At 48.8% G+C, this 18,874-nt stretch overlaps 2 protein-coding genes across 2 annotated transcripts; both read right to left on the bottom strand.

Annotated features, from left to right (window-relative positions):
* Window positions 1-684: 684 nt before the first annotated feature.
* On the bottom strand, window positions 685-4,550 carry trmt10a (tRNA methyltransferase 10A). Its single transcript, XM_012916265.5, has 7 exons — window positions 4,208-4,550; window positions 3,142-3,304; window positions 2,999-3,070; window positions 2,251-2,325; window positions 1,508-1,657; window positions 1,328-1,433; window positions 685-1,162 (listed from the first exon to the last, which is right to left on the bottom strand). The coding sequence occupies exons 1-7, from the start codon at window positions 4,429-4,431 to the stop codon at window positions 972-974; spliced, it is 981 nt and encodes a 326-aa protein (XP_012771719.1). The 5' UTR covers window positions 4,432-4,550; the 3' UTR covers window positions 685-971.
* A 326-nt stretch (window positions 4,551-4,876) lies between these two features.
* On the bottom strand, window positions 4,877-11,391 carry lg3h4orf54 (linkage group 3 C4orf54 homolog). The gene is made up of 2 exons (XM_023155268.3): window positions 6,960-11,391; window positions 4,877-5,966 (listed from the first exon to the last, which is right to left on the bottom strand). The coding sequence occupies exon 1, from the start codon at window positions 11,174-11,176 to the stop codon at window positions 6,980-6,982; it is 4,197 nt and encodes a 1,398-aa protein (XP_023011036.3). The 5' UTR covers window positions 11,177-11,391; the 3' UTR covers window positions 4,877-5,966; window positions 6,960-6,979.
* Window positions 11,392-18,874: the final 7,483 nt, after the last annotated feature.

Below are 18,874 nucleotides of genomic sequence, written 5' to 3'. Positions count from 1 at the left end.
ACAGCAGTGACCCCAGGTGGGGGAGGACGTGTACAGGCTGGAACAGACTCTGCACAGAGACGTGATTAGCTCTTCCTGCCACCTGCTGCCTTTGACCGAGTGAAAGAAACGGTTGAACAAAGCTGCCAGTGTGTGCTGAGACGCACCGAACACGTTACAGCAAAGAGGACCAAACTGACCCAGAACATCTGTGTTTCTATTCGTTTGGACCTGCAGGCTGGAACAGACTGCAGCGCCGGCGTTCATGTGAAGCTCGGGCTGCAGAGATCGATGGCGTGATAAACAGTCCTGACGCAGACTGTGCGGGATCCTACTTCCTACCATGGACGTCATTAAAACTAATGTGCTCGTGTCAGTGGTGAGGCCCAGCTGTTCCTCCGTGCACAGCAGTGCAAACAGTTATCACAGCATCGTGTTGCTGCAGAAGAAATGGTCTGAACCCTCAGCAGCTTCTCACACGCTGCAGTCTGCTGCTCCTTAGAGCGTCTGTGGTGAGGTCATCGCCCCCCTCTGGGTTGGGGTCAGATTTACTCGTTACCATGGATACTGCAGCTTCCAGGCTTACTTCCTACAACCCAGACTAACATTTATACTCAACATATCACAGCCGTTACCTTTGGGAACCTCCTGAACACGTATCATGTAAATGCATCGTCCTTCTGCTTGTTACAAAATAAAACAAACTCTCTTTGACCCGTTTAATGGAAGTCATCATCTATTTGTTGCTCACATTCATTTCTGTGCTTCGTCCTCCAACAGTAGAAGACTGAAGCATCATCATCATCGATGGCTGTACAGAGGGGACCGCGCCCTGTGGCATCTGTCAGCTGCAACAGCAAACAGCTGCACTGCCCACGTCTCGAACATTAACTGAGAAATCTTTTCAATAAATACTTCAAACTTTCAACAAACAGAAATTTCTTTAAACCATCTCGTAAAAAAACAAACGCATTGTCCGCTCGGCGCCAACGCTAAGCTCGCTGCTCCGTCTGCGCTGTAGTTTCTGGGTCAGAGTCAGAATCAGAGTCCGTCTCGTCGTCTTTTTTCGGAGGCTCTGTGGCGTCCCGGCCGACTGCTACCACCCCCTTCCTCTGAGGCAGGACTGTGAAGAAGGCCTCCTGCCAGCTGCCTTTCTCCAGGTACGCCAGGATGATCTCGAACACTGCAGGAGAGAGCGCCGTTCAGACCACAGAGGCAGCAGCTGAGGCTCCTCCCCGCTCCGCGGGCTAAAGCAGGGAGGAGCCACAATACAGGAAACATAATCCTTTAAATATCTGCACATTAAACTTGAGTAAGAGCAGCGGGTGAAGCCACTCCCACTCCTTACCGTGGTTAACAGCCAGAACCTTCCGACTGTTCATCTTGACGAAGCTGCTCAGAGGAAGCTGGGCGTGGCTGATGCCCAGCTCTGTGGCCCTTTCAAAGGTGAGTCCCTGCAAACAAAGCCCGACAGGTTAGCCAGCGCAGCCACGCCCACACGCTACAGCGGGTCTGGAGCCGAGCACACCTTGTGGTGGTTGTGGTCCACCAGGCCTCCGATGACGTACGCCCTCTGTGGATCCAGCTCCGTCAGCACGTTGGGAGAGTCGGAGGTGAGGTAGACCAGCTGCTCCTGGGACACGACCTCAGTGTAGTGCTCCGTTTTAATGTGTATGTCCTGCACAGCACACAGCATCCAACCAATCAATGTGACAAACTGCTGGCATTGAACACAGCATCTTCAGCGTGGTCATCGTCAGCTCGGAGCGGCTCATGGACCCAATCATCAAGCTTTTTATTCTGGACCGTAATTTGTATTACTTCATGTTTATTCTAACGTTTCAAATTCATGTTTCCTGGGTCATGAGTTTTGGTATCTAGAATAAAATCCATGCATCGTCACAGCCCTCCATCTCATGTCAAGTTTAAATGTTAGTCAGAGGGGTCCAACTCCAGCCTCGAGTGTCCTGCAGGTGTAAATGACCTCCTCAGCATGAGAAATGAACTCATGTGAGTCAGGTGTGCTGACCCAGGGTGAGATCTAAAACCTGCAGGCCCCTCGAGGCCTGGAGCTCCCTGCTCTGAAGCAGGGCCTCATGTTAATCGTGTGCAGATGGAGCTGATATAAAGTGGTGAGGGCAGACGCTGACTCCTGAGCATCCTGTGGGTGTGAACTACAGGTGACGCCACCGTTTCATGAACTTAATAAACTGGAAATCAGACATAACGTTGTGCAGGTTCCAGACCTCTGTTGGACGTGTGACTGCTCACCTTCCAGTTCACCCAGCCTTTGTCCTTCTCGTCCATGCTCTGTCTCAGCTGTCCTCCTAGGCTTGTCAGGTAAAACTGGACACGTGAGAAGGAGTTAGAAGATGTTTGACGCCACATGAAAAACTGTTATTACTGCCTGTTACTCTTCTTATTTTATATTCGACCCAAAGCCAGTGGAGACGGTTTGGGATGGAGACCAACAAGTGCTCAGCATCTCATCATGGAGCTCATCCAGAGGATGCAAAGCATGTCGCAGCGACATCCACATCCAGATGTTGGCTCAGCTGTGGTCAGAAGTCTTGACCAGGAAGAGTTGTTAGTGTGTAAACATGAGCACATGTGCTACCTGACGCCACGTGGCTGCAGCGTCCTCAGTGCCGTCTGTGTTCTTATTGCTCGAGGAAAGTTTCTGCACTGTAAGTATTTTCAGCTCTGCACAGTTAGGACAGTATTTTATAAGCTAGGCTAGGACAGCGTGTGGTTGGTAAACAGGGAGGTAACCACTAACAGCTCAAAGACGTGTCAGAATCTCACCACCCTCTAAACACGCCACAGATCCACCCGTGAACTTCATGCTGTGCATGTGAAACTGAAGCCAGGTCAGTGTGGGGGTTGGTCCTCACGTGCAGATACAAGCACGAGCTCGTGTCCTTCACACGAGTCCACAGGCTGCTCCGTGCAACTGAGAACGTCATCACAAAAACAAACGCAGTAACATCGTTATCATCGTCACGTGCTCGGCACCAACCTGCACTGGATGCGAGGCCCGTCTGTTCTCTGCGTAGCACCTCTGGATCTGTTTGTGAAGTTTGCGCACGTCCTGAAGAAACAGACAGTGTGTTGGGAACTCTGGGAGCACAGTCGCAGCGCCTACACCTCTGACCCGGTTACCTTAATCAGCATGAGGCTGTCGAAGCTGCAGTCCACCACCAGCCTCAGAGAGCTGGGCGTGGCCTCTCTGCGCGCACGTTTGCGGGCGCTCTGGACCTCCCCGCCCTCCTGGTGATTCTGCCTCTGCAGGCGACGCTGCTGCTTCCTCTCCTTTCGCCTCTGCCTGCCATGAAAGCGAGGATGATGTTCAGCACGTGTGTGGGCTTGGTCTGCATGGACTGAACACTGGGTCCACTGTGGGAAGCTCAAACCTCCACATCAGGACAGAGTGGGTCAGAGCCGATGGTCACTGAGCCAGTCTGTGTTTTACCTGATAACTAATTCATTACTGGATCATTGGTGCCATTATTAACTATACTGATTTAGAGGGGAGGATATTTGGACTGGAGGAAGGATGGAGAGAAATGTGACATAAAGGTGTCCTGCAGCAGCATCCTTTTGTTTGACAGTCTCACACACACCGAAGGACGCGAGGTGTGTGAGACAAAGGTCAGCACGAGCTTTCAATCTCACGCCTGTTTGTGCGCATGCACATTCATCTCACAGTGGATCACAGTGTAACAGCTCAGCAGGCCCGTGGAGGCCGTTGTTCTGGCAAAACGTCCTACTGTAAGTAGTTTATGCACATTTCTGCTGTCACACAGTAATTCCAGCACAAATGTAAGTAGGTATGACAGTTTGCCACTTAACTGTGCCCATCAGAGTGTGCTTGTAGCTCACATTCATAAAGCCAGGACGGTTTGCCTCTTCATTTTACCCGTTAAAGTATGCTTGTAGGTCACATTCACAAAGGTAGCATGGTTTGGCACGTAATTTCACCTGTCAGAGTATTTTTCTAGGTGATATTAACAAAGGTAAGATGACGTGCCACTGAATTCTTACTGTAAAATGATGCTTCTAGCTCACATTCACAAAGGTAGGACGCTCTGGCAATTAATTTTACCCGTCAGAGTATGTTTGTAGCTTATATTCACAAATTTCATGTTGTGCGCATGCGTAGAAACAACGGGTAGGATGGATTCCCAGAACACCGTGACTTCTCTGCGTGTTTCGCGCCACAGCTTACTTCCGCTGCTCGCGCTCTTCCTCCCACTTCTGCTGCTTCAGCAGTTTCTTCCTCTGCCTCTTGGACAGAACCGGGTCTTCCGGGTCTCCGGGACTGCTCACAGCCTTCTCGCTTTGGTCTTCCTCCGCCGAAGCTGGCTTTCCCGTGGTGTCGTCAGCCGTCTGTGAACACACCGCTGTGGTCATGTCTGCGCTGCTGGCGTGCAGGAGCCGCGTTGGCGGCATTTAAATGACTTTGTAATGTGGGCTAAAACGGGTCAGTTAGCCTGGCACCGACGAACAGACGAACGAGCGGCTCACCTCGAGTCCACGTTTTGTTTGGCGCATTTGTGACGTTTTTTATGCGCGTCACAAGCTCGCGTTAAGATGCAGTGCTGCCCTCTACCGGCCGTACTAACAAAGTGAAGCAGATTTCATAAAACCGACACAGATACATTTACTTTCACTCTGGTTTCATGGAAACATCGCTGCTTTCATCAGTAACAGCATCTGATCACAATTTGTACTTTTATTTTTACCAAAACGTGTTGTTTGGTTTTACTGCCTTCAGAGAGACAGACCCATTAATCTGATTTTACTGCACATCCATAAATGTCCTCCGCTCTCAGGACGGGAACATTATTCTACAGTTATGTCCTGTAACAACAAGGAAGCTTTAGAAACGTTAGTATTTGTAATAGTTTTCATGTCTTTAATTATTCCACGTCTCGCTTTCCCCTTTAGCATCCACTAATCAACGTAAACATCTTATCTTTGCAAACATAGCATTTAAACACGTGAAACATAACTGTGACACTGTTAGTTGTTATAAACTGAGTCAGTCAGAGTTTTCCTGTTTATTCAGTTTTCACAGTAAAAGTGAACCTGACACTGTAGCTGTGCAAACAGCTACAGTCATCCTCGTTGTTTTTGCACATTTATCGTTTCATCCACGGGTCCTCTTTATTCCCACGCTCCCGTCTGTCCACCACCTTCATCTACCTTCAACATTTACTGTGCGCAGCAGAGACTCTGCTCTGAGGCAGCAGAGACTCTGCTGTGCAGAAATGCTTTCACACTTATAGAAAACATTTCCTACTTTATGCAAAAGTTTAAAAAAAGAAAGACAAATCATGCACAACCAGAAACATGACACGAACCAAATCTGATCAAATCCCCAGGAGAAGACAGCAACACTGTAGCATCGGGACCATGGAGCTCTAAGAAACAGCAGTGTCCACTCTTAAGACTGAATGAACTCAGAGGTGGTTTATCCTCCACAAATACACAAACACAGACGTCGTGTTTGTGAGGCACGAGAGGAAACTGTTCGACTCTTTTTCTGATAACAGTGCAGCAGCAAAGCTGAGAGTCAGGTACAAAAGTATAAAATATTATCAGCTTGGGTAGAAACGTATGTTTGATGCTTCTGCTGTATATCTGTAACAGGACACTAAACACGTCACAGTAAAACAGTCAGCAGAAAAACCCTCAGCAAAGCTCCAGCTCTGTAACCTGTCATGTTTCCAACAGAAGAAAACGGACTGTCCAGCAGACCCACTGCACAAACTCCAACGTGCAACCACAAACAGCAACCTCAGTTTGAACATAACGTCTCATAACTTCATGTCACGCACATCTGCAAAGTTCAGGAAGTGTAACAGCTGGACTAGAGTAACTATTCATCGATTTCACAACCTCACAGTTTGGTTTCTACACATGATTCGGCTCATTCAGCTCCTGTGTGAGTGTGTCCACACCGTCCAGCTTACAGCTCGGCCCTGTGGGGACACAAAGAAACACACGTCAGAGTCTTAAGCACACGTCAACAGTTTTGTACATTTGTCGCACAGCTTTCCTCCTATTCTGTAGAACAGCGAGTGCCTTTCCACCGCACACTATCTGTTTACGTTAAAAACGTTAGTGAGCGCTCCAGTATGTGGGTCAGACCCTGGAGGGGAACTCCAAATGTCCCCTCACTGTACCGCTCAGCCGTCAGAGCCACGTGAACCTCACCCTGCTGCTCCTATAAAAAGAGCCTGAGCCTGCAGGATGTGCCAGCCCGGCTGCTGATACCCAGCAGCAGCTGAAGCTTTTCCATCCTCACATGAATGCCTGCCTGACCTTTCACTCTGGCTGCACACACACAGCTGATCCAACCACATCTCTGCTGTGATATCGCATTTTGCAGGATATCTATCAGTGTTAGTTAGCTGCAGCTGCTTTACAGTCACTCCACATCTCTTCTTCTTCTGTTAGATATGATGCACAGCATCCTGTTAGATCACTGACTTCATGCATTAAGTGAAACGTGTGGTGTCAGCATCATTTTTAGGAAATGCAAACATTCATTAAAGCGTGAAACAGTCCCCATATTGTTTTCTGATTTATAGTTTTTATTCTTATTTTCTTTTCCTCAGGCTGGCAATGAGACGCCCTCGTTGTTCTGCGAGCACGGACAGGTGAGAACAGTGTGGGTCACGATGGTGTGCAGAAACATGTTTGATAACTCATCCATAAAATCAGCTGCAGTAACTACATGTGATGTGCTGTGAGCCTCTGTCTCCTCCTTTTGTTGTCACCATGTTTTCAGAACTACTGCACGGATCATTTCACTGACTTACTGTCTCCATAGTTTGCAGTTTGCAGCTTTTAGGCTACATTATATTTCAGTGTATCCTATAAATAAATGGTTCCTCTGAGATTAGTTATGTAAAACTCTCCACTGCGCCCTCAGACATGCTTCGGTAAAAGGGAAGCAGTCAGATACTCACCTGTCCAGACGACCTGCCGTTCATCGGTGCTCCACCATGAAGCTCATAGTCGTCCCGTCAAATGAGGGGGGGGCGATGATCCGGGGCCCCTGCTGGGAGCTGATGCTGATGACAGGCTGCTTGATGCTAGAGAGGCCCTGCTGTGGCCTGTTAGCAGCAGCCTGAACACCTGAGGCTACCTGGGAAGACTTTCCGGTGGACATGTAGAAAGGACTCTCCACGTGCATGCCCTCGGTCTGCTGCGAGGAGCTTTTATCGCTGCTGTCCACCTCTGCCTGCACCGACATCTGCGACTGTAGCAGCGCCCTGGCAGGTATCACTGACGGCGTCGGCACGAGACCCGGGTAGATCATGTACGTGTGGCCGTAAATGCCAGAACTGAGGGCTAAAGGTGAGATGGGCATGGGCACAGGTGTCATGGGAGGCTGTGGCATAGGCACATCCACATATTGACCCGTTTCTGGATCAAAGAGACGCTTGGTGGCAGGCTGCACTGGTGTGTCTACCAGGTAGTAGTTGCCAGTGCTGGGATCCAGCAGCATTTTCCTCTGGGTGGCCTGGAACGGGTCCAGGGTGGGAGCCGGGGTGATTGCTGGAGAGAAGCAGTAGACCTGTGGCTGATTGGCGGGCATCCCGAGTGGCAGAGAGTGGTAGATAGTAGCTGAGGGGATCTCTGGTGAGTAACTAGCTGTGTGCTCCTCGTGCCCTCTGAGCCCAGGTTCCAGGTGTCCTGAAGGTGTGGCTGGATGTGACCGGGTGAACGTGTAGACGGACGCTTTATCAGGTGGCTGTTTGCCTTTGCTGGGCTGAGACTTGACTGGAATAGCGAGGTAGTTCTCACTGTCAGTTGAAAACTCGTGTGCAAACCCGTCGGCCTCCTTCACGTCGGCGTCTTCGTTCCCAGCTGACCGTCTCTCACAGATGCTGAATGATGCGGGCGGTTTGGGGACGAAGGTTTTGGTGCTGAAAGGTGTTTGTGTGACGGTGTTCGGTTGGGATGTCTTTGAAGTTCTGGAGGCCTTGACACTGCTGGGGGCTTGCACTGACTTAGGCCTGTCATCACAGCCCACTGATGTGGGGCGGGGTTTGAGTGGGTCTTTCTGCTCCTGCTTCAGCAGGCTGTCACCTGCTCGTCCTGCTGGGGGCTTGTCTGCGCTGGACTGGGAGTTTCTTCTGGCAGACTTGTCTGCGCTGGGCGTCCATGCAGTCTCCTCTCCGTGTCCTGGATGCTCCTCACACGCTATCAGTGAAAGCAGGTGGCTGTCTGTCAGCGGCCGAGCCTCGTTCTTCCTCTTCCACTCGTTCTTTTCAAATACATAGAGCTGCTCCATGGTTTTCACGGCAGCCTGCAGTTTTTGCAGAGCCGCCTGGTTTGGCACCTGTGACTCGGGCTTTTTATCAGTGATGTCCGATACTTTTTCTTGCCTCTTTGTAGATATTCTGCTTTCACTTCGGTCGGTGTTTCCCTGCGAGGCATTATTTGAGGGGCCCAGAGATGCGCTCCCTGTTGCCCTTGATGCGTTTTTGACGCCCTCTGGAGACGATCTGTCCACGTCAGGTGACTCCTGTTTAGCCCCGTGAAGGTTTCCACATTGTTTTCCGTTACTGCTCGTGTTCACAGACTGGCACTTGATCACTATAGGCGACACAGTATTGAAGCTTTGATTGGGCACTTGCTTGTTTTGCTCTGGATGTCTGTCAGCGGAGGCGCTGTGGGCTTTATTCTCGTTGTTATCCAAAGAAACGAAGTGATACGAACTTTTAACCAGCTTACGCACGTCTCTCACTTGGTAAATGGGAGTCTGCAGCTTCCCCTTATTGTCTCGAATGTCTCGGACCATGAAATGTGGAACTTTATCTGAAAAGTCACCCTTCAAAGCTGTAGCAAGCGCGTGGGATTTGGCGTGATCTGTTCGGATGATGTTGCAGCCTAAATTAGGAGCGCGCAGTTTGGAGACGGCGCACGGCTCGGTGCTATCGTCTTTGACGCGCCTCAAGTTAATTTGAAGTTCTGGAGACTTGGATGTGGTCGCAGAGTCTGCGACAGAGCGTACTTTGGCTCCACGTCCGTGTCCACACGTAGAATAATTCCTGCTCTGCTGCGTGGCTTCGCCTTCGTTCGGCAGCATTTGGATATTTGGCACAAATAAATGAGCCATTTTCTTCAGTTTGCTGCTGCCCGCCGAGTACAGACTCCCCTCGGCCAGCGTGTCCTCTGGTGTTTGATCGTTTTCAGGATCCTTTTGAAATTCTAGCTCGTCATCCTTCCAGCATCTGAACGCGCTATTTTGGCTGCGATGCAGCGTGCTTCTGGATGAGTCCACTGCGCCTTTTTTAGTATCAACTCCAGTTTGTTGCTTCCGAGAGTCGCTCTTGGCATCCGCTATGTCCCCTAACTCATTCACGCGCATTATGCTGTAGTCCGAGCTGCTGTCGGAAAGCTTGGAGTTGTGCTTCGCTCTGACGTCGTCGCTTTCCTGGCGCAGAAAGCTGGGAGAGGGCGTCTGCTGCGGCTCGCTTATTTCGCCTCTCTCCATCTTGCGCTCCTGCTCGAACTGCATTTTCTTAGAAATGACATTTTTGATGAGACTCGAAGCAAACACGGCCTTCTTGTGCGTGTCTTCCATGGTTTTAGAGGGCGGCTTGCCGCCCCCCCTGCTCTGGCTTGCGTTGGTAACTTCATCCGTGGAACGTGATCCTGCAAAGTTAGTGCGTGGTTCTCCCGCAGGAATTCCCGATTTAACGTTGCAACGAAAATTCAGCGTCTCTGTCAGCCTTATGACGCCGCTGTGGCCCTGACCAAATTTCCCCATCAGCTCTATTTTCTTTGTAGATGACGCTGCGCTGTGGGGAGGTAATGTCTCGCTGGCGGGCGCTTTGATGATGCCCTTATAACCCCTTTTGTCTATGCTCTTGGCGATTTGAAACGAGGCCGCTGAGCTTTGATGAGACACAAGACTTTGGTCCACATTCATGTTACCATATTTCAGGTCCACAAACGTGGACCACCTGTTTATCCCCACGGCATGCTCTGATGCAGAGGACTCGCTGGAGGTGCTGAAATGAATGGCATCAAAGTAAGGATACGCCAGGCTCTTGAAGGCTCTGGCTGTCAGAGTGCGCACCTCCTTGTCAGCGTCGTCCAGCTCGCTGACAGCACTGGACGTGCCGCTTGAATATTCGGGGACTTCTTTCCCCCTTAATTTGCCGCCAAAGTGTACGCGCCCGGGCGCTGCTACCAAACACTTCGCCGTGTCACACAAGGTCTCTGCCTTCCCATCAACTCCCCTAAACACATAGCGACTCACATCTCCGGAGCGCCTGGCATGATAGAGAATCTTTTCCTGTTCTTGGATGTTGCTGGGGTCATTTATAGCTCGAGAGGTGGTTCTGATTGACAGGTGAATCTGTCCGCCACTGTTGCCACTGCAGCGTTGCTGCTCGGGCTTTGACACACTCTCATCTGAGCTGGTGAATTTGGCCGCTTCGCGCGGATCACTTTCCAGCAGAGTGCTGACTGTTGCTGCTGCGCCCTGAGAGCCAGGCTGGCGGCCGTGCCCCCTCGCGCCCGCCGCGCCCCCGGCATCAAAAGAAGCGTAATCGGCAAATGAGTAAACCCGGTTGTCTTCTTCAACGTCCCAGCTCGTGGAAGAGCCCACTCCGAGTTCGTAGTCCTCCTCGTGGTCAGAAAGTTCAGAGAGCTGGATCTCGTGCGTGGTAATATAATGGGATTCGTCCTCCGTGGCGCACGGAATGCAGTCATCAGAAAGCACCAAACTTATACCATCGTCCACTTCATAATCATCCTGCTCACTTGTCTCCCCGAGATAATTATCACTAGCGCGCAAATCCACGTCCGGCTGCAGGCTTGCGCTGCTTTCCGTGTTGGACACCTCGTGCTGCTCGTGGAAACGCTCCGACTTTGCGTTTGCACAAAAAGGAATCGGTGGCGGTGACGGGTCAGCGTGCTGGTGCTTAACACCATCTCCATGTTTCCCAACTGTGCCATTCTCTGTCTTAGTGTCGCCCTCGGGTTTGCGTCCCGTTGCGCACGGAGCTCCAGCTCCGCTGTCGGAAACAATCACAGGCATTTGGTTTGTCTCACAGAAGCGTCCGTCTGTTTTCACATCCACTGAGTCCAACTCGACGTATTTCTTTTCATCGTGCTCCTCGGGACCATCTTCTGTCGGCAGATCACTCACCTGGTGACGTGTCATCGATAATTCCACACAGCTTTTCTCAGCGAAGCTCAAGTCGCAAATCTGAGCTCACATTTGGTGTCTGACAGGAGATGCAAGAGATGGAGTCGGACAAGATTTCGTCGTCCTTTATGCAGAGATAGTCTGAGTCTGACAGACAGACTCCGATGTCACCAAAGCGCTCCAGACATTCCAGCTCATCGCCACATGTAGGCTGAAGCATGTAGGCTAAAAAGGAGCAGAGACATTAACCACTGTCTGGTTCTCAGTCTGTGAACCAATGCAGCCACAAAGCTGTATTTCTAATGACAGTCGAGGTCAAACCTGCTTTGAACTTCATGTTCAAGCTCTGTGGTTACAGCTCTGACTGAGGTCTTAAAAGCCTCTCAGACGGGTAGTTGTCAGTAACTGGGTTTGGTTACCTGTTAACAAACTGCACCCTGCCACTGTTCGCCTTTTATATTTATGCCCATTTATCTATAGATCTTCATATCTATCAGTGTCTCTGTTTCTACACTCACTTCATATATGAGTGTTTGATGTATATTTGTTACTATGACAACTCAGTTTCCTCTGGGATTAATAAATTAAAAATATGTTATTTAAATAAAGTCTCTCTGACTCTGAACTTTGCTTTTTCTGTTGCTCTTCGATATCTTTGTGTCTGCTTCACCTTTTGAGACACGTTGTATTGAACTGACTCTCTGATTTTTCCACAGTAGTAATAATGACAGGAGTGAAGGAGGAGGTCGGGTCACGTGGTCACAGAGCCACAAATCAGCATATGATGGAGATTAACACCAGCAAGCACAGACCATCTCCAGCGTTTCATGAGCTGCTTCACTTCAAATCCTCCTTCTTCTTCGAACATCACACATTTTTCTTTTGTCCAAGTGATTCGTTTAGGCTAAAACACAACTTTACAGCTCAGCTGTGCTTTTAACAGACTGGTGTTGAAACAAATAGGTTATTGTAACACACACAATAAAATTCTAAAGAATAATTTATCAGTACAACGATAACAACGAAAGGATAAAACAGTCCAGTGTCCAAAAGGCAGAAAACACAGAGTCCAGAGCCGGCGATGCCACAAGTCAGTTACACTTCACACGCGCCGCCACCCTGTAAGCAGACGGCCAGTCATCACTCCGGCCTCAGCAACACAACTCTGCCTTTAGGCTGCAGCATGTTGCAGCTGCACACAGACAAATATCACAGCAGTGTTTGTGGGCGATAAGCACACCAGATCAATCACCTGCCTTCAATGGATACAACCCAGCACAGCCACTGGCCACGCCCACAACACGCATGGAGATGAATGAATACAGGCAGCATGTGTCCATCATATTACATTATCACATGAAATAAAACAAGCTCGTGAGTACTGTTCCTGTGGACAAACAGGGCACGGTCGGCAGATGAAGGGCCGCAGTAGGGACGCTGACAGGGTGCATCGTGTTAACACACTATGTTTGTTGTGGAAGTAACTCAGTTCAACTCCACGCTCTGCTGCAGAATTTAACTGACTCTAATCCAGCGATACACCAGTTTCTCTCACGGAGCCTCTGCCAGGCTCTGCTTTGGATGGTTAGCGTCTTTCCACTGAGCTCACCTCCATCCTTCTCTCAAGAAACCACTGTGAGTATATCTCACACACGTCTGCTTCTTATCCACGGCCCCACCCTGGACTTTGTGTTGGCATCACCAGTATTTTCAGTGTGTACATCCTCTTCTCAGGGGCACCTCACTGATGGCTTCTGTAAGGATCCACAGAGACTACATGTGCTCCTGGGTGATCCACTTCCTGTCACTTTACAGTTTGTCAAAACCTAAGAGGGAACAAATGAAGAAATATATTAATGACTCACTGAAAGCTGGAATTATTTGTCCTTCCTAACCGTTAGCAGCTATTTTTTTGTTGTTGAAAAGAGAGATGTGTCTGTATGCATGCAGAGGGCGAAATCGCTCAACAAATATCTGCTGTCTTTGTTCTCGTCTCCTTTTGAGCTTCTCCATCTTCAAGCTCGGCCTCAGGAAAGCATCTCTTCCCACTCCAGGAGAAGACGACCTTTGACCTTGGGCATTTCCTGGGTTGCTCAATCTTCCAAACTCTCCACATTCTTATCTCCTGTAGCGACACCAGTGACCATCAGAGCCGTGTATGTCAGGTGCTTCAAACACTGCTTGTGTCACAAGTATGTGTGAGCGCACCCAAAAGCAAACTCAGAGGAGAAAACAAGCTGATATTTAAGAAGACTTTATCGTGCACAGGTCATATGCACGAAGGGCAACGAGAGGAGCGTAGCACAGGTTGCAGGTGGAGTTCCAGCTGGGTGCTTCCAGGAATCCAGGAGTGACGACAGGCAGGTGAGCTACCACCTGAGCTACAGCTGCGTACCAAAGACATCCAAAAAAGATTAGTTCTTCATTGTTTATCCATACTAATGTCACACACACACGAGTGTGCTAACTGTGGATGCCACGCCTCATGACAAACATGGATGTGCTGTTTGTGTCATGAATGTGTGACACGGTAAGTAAATACTGGTCAGCTGTGGGTAGGTCGTGTTCCCAAACAACCTCGGCCTGAGTAAGAAAAGGTTGATGCTAATAGAGATCCTAGAAAGGATCAACTCGTCTTAGGCTGGAGAAATATGACATTTGTCCTTTGCCTTGTTTTCATTCGTGTGTTGTCTCAACAATGTGCTACAGGACTTTTAGCACATTTGAATTCATAGACGAGAAGCCAGAAGTCAGAGTTTTACAGAGCAGCTGTGAGTACACCATGATGTGAGAATACTGTAGCATCTTATTAAGAGACCTGGTTAACCTCTGCAGAAAGGAGCCGGGGTCACAGAGTGCATGAGTAACTGCTGATGGTCTGCTGGCAACTTGAACTTTGGATATCTGCTGTTAGAGGGCAATAAAACCTCCCTCAGCACCGGCCAACAGTGTAACACAGGAGGCAGAAACCAGAGACGAGCCACAGCCTCAGTCAGGACTCAGGGTACCAGCCCTCTGCATTAGTCTGAGCAGGTTGAACATTATTAAGAGCCGTTTCTCCTGAACGCTCGTCCTGCAGGGACTCAGCTGGCCTTCATGTTTATGTTTGCTCCAGTCAGACCGGTCCGTGTTACGTTACATCCAGTTACAATGATTATGGAGCCTTTCATAAGTGTGATGTAGAGACTAATGCTTCTAAAGGCTGTGCCTCTAATATACAGTTACATTTTACTGTTAAGGTTGCTTTTCATGTATTTTTCAGAGCTTTTGTTATTTATTTAATGTTCTTTTTAAAAAATGTTATGTAGTTTCTGTTTGTGTAGTTCTTTTAGTTTCCTCCATGTTTGTTTGGTTACGTCTCCATCCAGGCTTGACTGGTAATCGAGCATTTCCCCAGTGGGCTGACGCACTTTTCAGGCCGCTGAACACCGGCCGTCTGACACAGGCTGAACGGTAATTCATTATTATCAGGAAGTCCTAAAAACTCCCTGAAAGCCTTCAGCTGATCCAAAATGCTGCAGCAAGAGTCCTGAGAGGGACTAGAAAGAGAGAGCAGATTTCTCCTGTTTTGGCTTCCTGTTAAATCCAGAATTCAAAATCCTGCTCCTCACATACAAGGTCTTAAATAATCAGGCCCCATCTTATCTTAATGACCTTGTAGTACCATATCACCCTATTAGAGCACTTCGCTCTCGCTCTGCAGGCTGACAGTATGTTAGGGATGCATGAAATCATCTCGACTGGAACAAAAAGGATCCAACATCCAAATTCTGAATGTCCTTCAAGATGCATGTAAACTGTTCCTCCAGACTACTTAAATAGACTCCACGAGAGTTCAGGCTGAGAACAAAGCTGGTTTTTACTGCAGCCGTGCAAATTAGAGTGAATCAGACCACAGTGACTCTGTGGATGTGGGTGGATGTGGGTGGATGTGTATCTCAGCTGTTCAGGTGGAGTTATATCAGGGCTGGGACGATGTCTTTGGAAACGTGCAACAGGACTGAGCGCATAAGTGACAAAGCAAAATAGACGTGTGCATATTTTTAAGTGACACTTTATAATACATTTGATATGTCACAGTGTTACTAATGTACTGAGTAAGAATCACCTTCACTGAACAGGTGCACATAAGGAACTGGGCTCAGGGTAGATAACAAACGCTCACTGGTTTGGCATGTTTGTAGTTGGGATACTTCTAAAGAGGGGAGTTCAAACTCTGATCTAAACATCAGACCAACCTCTGTGAGTCATCTTATCGATGGCATTCAGCAGCAAGGACAGGCAGGAAGGTGGGGCTGAGGTTAAAGTTCAACCATCTGAGACACACCCAGCCTCTCCTGTTTAAAATACCCAGGGCTGCAGCAGAGCTCATCCAGATGCTTACACGTCTGGATTGTTAATCACAGAGAAAATCAAGATATTCATTCATTAATGTGCTGAATGAAAAATGAACATGATTCTGTCTGAATGTGTCTGCAGATGTGCAGCAGATGTGTGTGTGACAGAAACGTGTCACCAACACTGTCATGGTTACAGAGCCATGATTCATGTGATTAATTATGCTTAGTCAGAATACAGTGAGGCGAGAGTTTAACCAGCACAGTCTGTACTGCCAGGCTGTGTGTGGATGGTGGAGTGAGCAGCACCAAGGAGCCACCATTTAATAATAGAGATGGGACTGTCTATACAAGGCCCAGCACACACACTGTCAGTGTGCTGTAGTGTAGAGGGAGCGCTCTGGTTTGAGTCAAGCAGGCCATTTACACCTCTGAATGGAGGCGGGGCCTCTGTTACAGGAATGGTGCCACAATAACAGAGAAGAAATCCCTCCAATCACAGCTCTACAATGCTGTGATTGGAGGGATTCCCCACCTCTCTGTGGACTCATGCAAGGATCAGCGGCTGTGACAGTTTGCGTACTAATGATCATAAGCTGCCTGTTGTTCATCAGTGCTGCTGGTTCAGCTCCTGTTGAGAAGGTTGGAAACCTGCAGTCAGACTGTCCAGGTGAACAGAGTCAACCTTCTCAGAGAAAGACCGCGTGTTACAATGTTTCCATGTCTGCCGCTGCCATGGAGACAGGCTTCAGACTGCAGCGGGTTCTGTGCTAACAAATGCAGAGGTGGGTTACCCGCTCGGCCCAGCACGGGTGACCACATGTTGCTGCGATATGTCCTGCAGAAGTAACTGTATCTCCTGAGGACTTGCAGTCTGCAGGCTGGCTAAATATAACTTGTTTGTGCTCCTGGGCTCACAGTAATTAGCTCCACAGTTTAAAACGGCCACGGTACTGTGTGACACGCTGAAATTTCACCCGACCTGTGGACAGAAACAGCGTTGTGTGGAAGGGCAGATTTGGAGACATCAGTTATTTCAACACGTTTATAACATTCGACTGTCCCAACGCTGCTTTAAAATGATAACTCAGCTTTCTGAAGAAACGAACAACACAACCTGTGTTATTTACTTTACTTTTGCCATAAAGCCTGGATGAATAGCACATAGAGCGTTGAACCAATGATCAGTAATGCTGGGAAGGTGCCAAATAAAGGCAGGTTTGTCTGTAGAGGACTTAGAGGTAGTTCTCCTGCTTGTGTCTCCTCTGAGCTGCAGGATCGGCTCTCTTTGTTCCAGCTCTTTGTTTCATTTTCTTCCACAGGTAGAACAAACGTAGGCACAGGAACAGTTTGTCATACAAAGTAACTCAGCTCCCTCTGTTCCTGCCGTTTTGTTAGTTTTTCAAAGCAGACTTCCTGAATAGAATAGAATAGAATAGAATAGAATAGAATAGAATAGAATAGAATAGACCTTTATTATCCCATGGATGAGAGGTTTGGGTGTTACACAGCTCTTGAAGCAAAGGGAATATAAAATATAAAAGGAAGCCTCAGAGTGGTCCTATAGACATAAGCAACTGCAGTCTGTACAAACAGGTAACGATGCACAGAAACATGAAATGTGCAGTGAACAAAGCAGCTGCTGAGTAAGATAACTGTGTGTGACAGAGTCTGACAGCTGCTGTAAGAACGACCTGTGGCAGCACTGCTTCCTGCACTGTGGGTGTGAAAGTCCACTGCTGCTCGAGCAGCTCGGTGTTCAGTCTCATGCAGGGAGGTGTTGTCCATGATGGGTGTTAGCTTAGACAACAGCCTCTCCTCCTCGATGGACTTCAGTGGGCGGTCCAGGACAGAGCTGGCCCTCCTGACCAGTTTGTTGAGGTCCCCCCGTCCCTCTCTGCCGCTCCAGCAGACCACAGCACAGAAAACAGCAGACGCCACCACAGTGTCCTGTTCACCCCCAAGGATCTCTGCAGGTGGAGACGACGTAGGCCCTTTTTGTAAAGTGCATTTGTGTTTGTGGACCAGTCCAGTTTGTTATTGAAGTGAACACCCAGGTATTTGTGCTCCTCCACCGTTTCAGTGTCCAAAGCCTGGATGTTCACAGGTGTAACAGGGGCGGCTTGCTGCTGAATAGCAGGGCGACCCTGATCTAGGGCTGTATTAATCCCATGAGAAGAATGTAGCGCCCCCTCTCTGTGGCTGATTTCCAGTGAGACTTGAAAACGTCCTCAGTTAGAAACTGCCACACGCTCCTTGTAATGACTGCACGATGAGTAAAACCTGTTTCTGATGTTTTGTGCTGCTTGGCTGCGTCTCTGCCAGAACATTATGTCGAGCTTCTCCGTTTTCATGTTTGCAATAATTCTTAGCTGTGCTGTGCTAATGTCCCGACACACCGTAAGAGACCTCGAGCAGGGTGCACAACTATTAGACCTGAGACGCTGCAGCAGGCTCAGAGGTCGCAGGCACTTAGGATGATGTTTATTCTGTGCGTTGTCCATTTAGACTTCAGCAAACTCGGGTTAAAACCTGTCACTTATGAACGTGGTGGCACTGTGTGAAGGCAGGACAGTGGCTCTTTTTCCTTTAAGCAGCAGAGCTCTGCTGCTCCTCGGTGTCCCACACAGCGGAGCCGCCCCACCACTCCAGCCCAGAGAGCTTCTGCAGCTTTTAGATGCATACTTGTTTTTCAGGTGTGTTGGAGTAGGGATGCATCTAAAAGCTGCAGGACAGTAGCTCTCTGGACTGGAGCTGGAGACCCCTGCTTCTGATCAATCAGGATCCCCCGTTTGTTTAAATGCTGCACTGGCTCCATTGCGTTGCTGCACATCACCAGTCTGCTGTCAGAAAAACACACGTAGGAGCAGGAGGTGGTGTTTGCAACTGAACTCCCCTTATGTTGCCTGAGTTTCTGTCGGGTATTTCCTTGTTAATAAAGTTATCAGTGTATTGCTGATGTTGTTTCCTTCTGAGCCCCCCTCTGTGCTGCATGTACAGATGTTGTGGCCACAGAGGGTTCATCCCAGCAGCTTTTGTCACTGTAAGGACTGCTCAGTGGTATTTGATATGTTTTTAAAACAGATATTGGATCCGTGCATGTGGCATTATGTGGTGAAACCGGCTGCAAGACAGAGTTAGACTAACTGTGATACTTAAAGGTTGCATGTTAGTGCAGGTTAAACAGCTTAGTTTGCTGTACTGTGAAAACTAAAGAACTCGCTGTTCTTTAAAGGTGCACAGTGGCCGTGGGTTCATGGCCACAGTTAGCATCACATGTAGCAGAGTCATATGAATTTTAGCTGATGAGCTTAGATCCACTGATGAGCTGTGGAGGATGAAACATCTGCTCACATCTGGTTGAATCCAGGTGTGT

Source organism: Maylandia zebra, linkage group LG3 (genome assembly GCF_041146795.1).
Source record: "Maylandia zebra isolate NMK-2024a linkage group LG3, Mzebra_GT3a, whole genome shotgun sequence".
Taxonomy (NCBI): Eukaryota; Metazoa; Chordata; class Actinopteri; order Cichliformes; family Cichlidae; genus Maylandia; species Maylandia zebra.
Note: the sequence above shows the minus strand (reverse complement) of the source record. Positions and strands in the feature narration are given on the sequence as shown.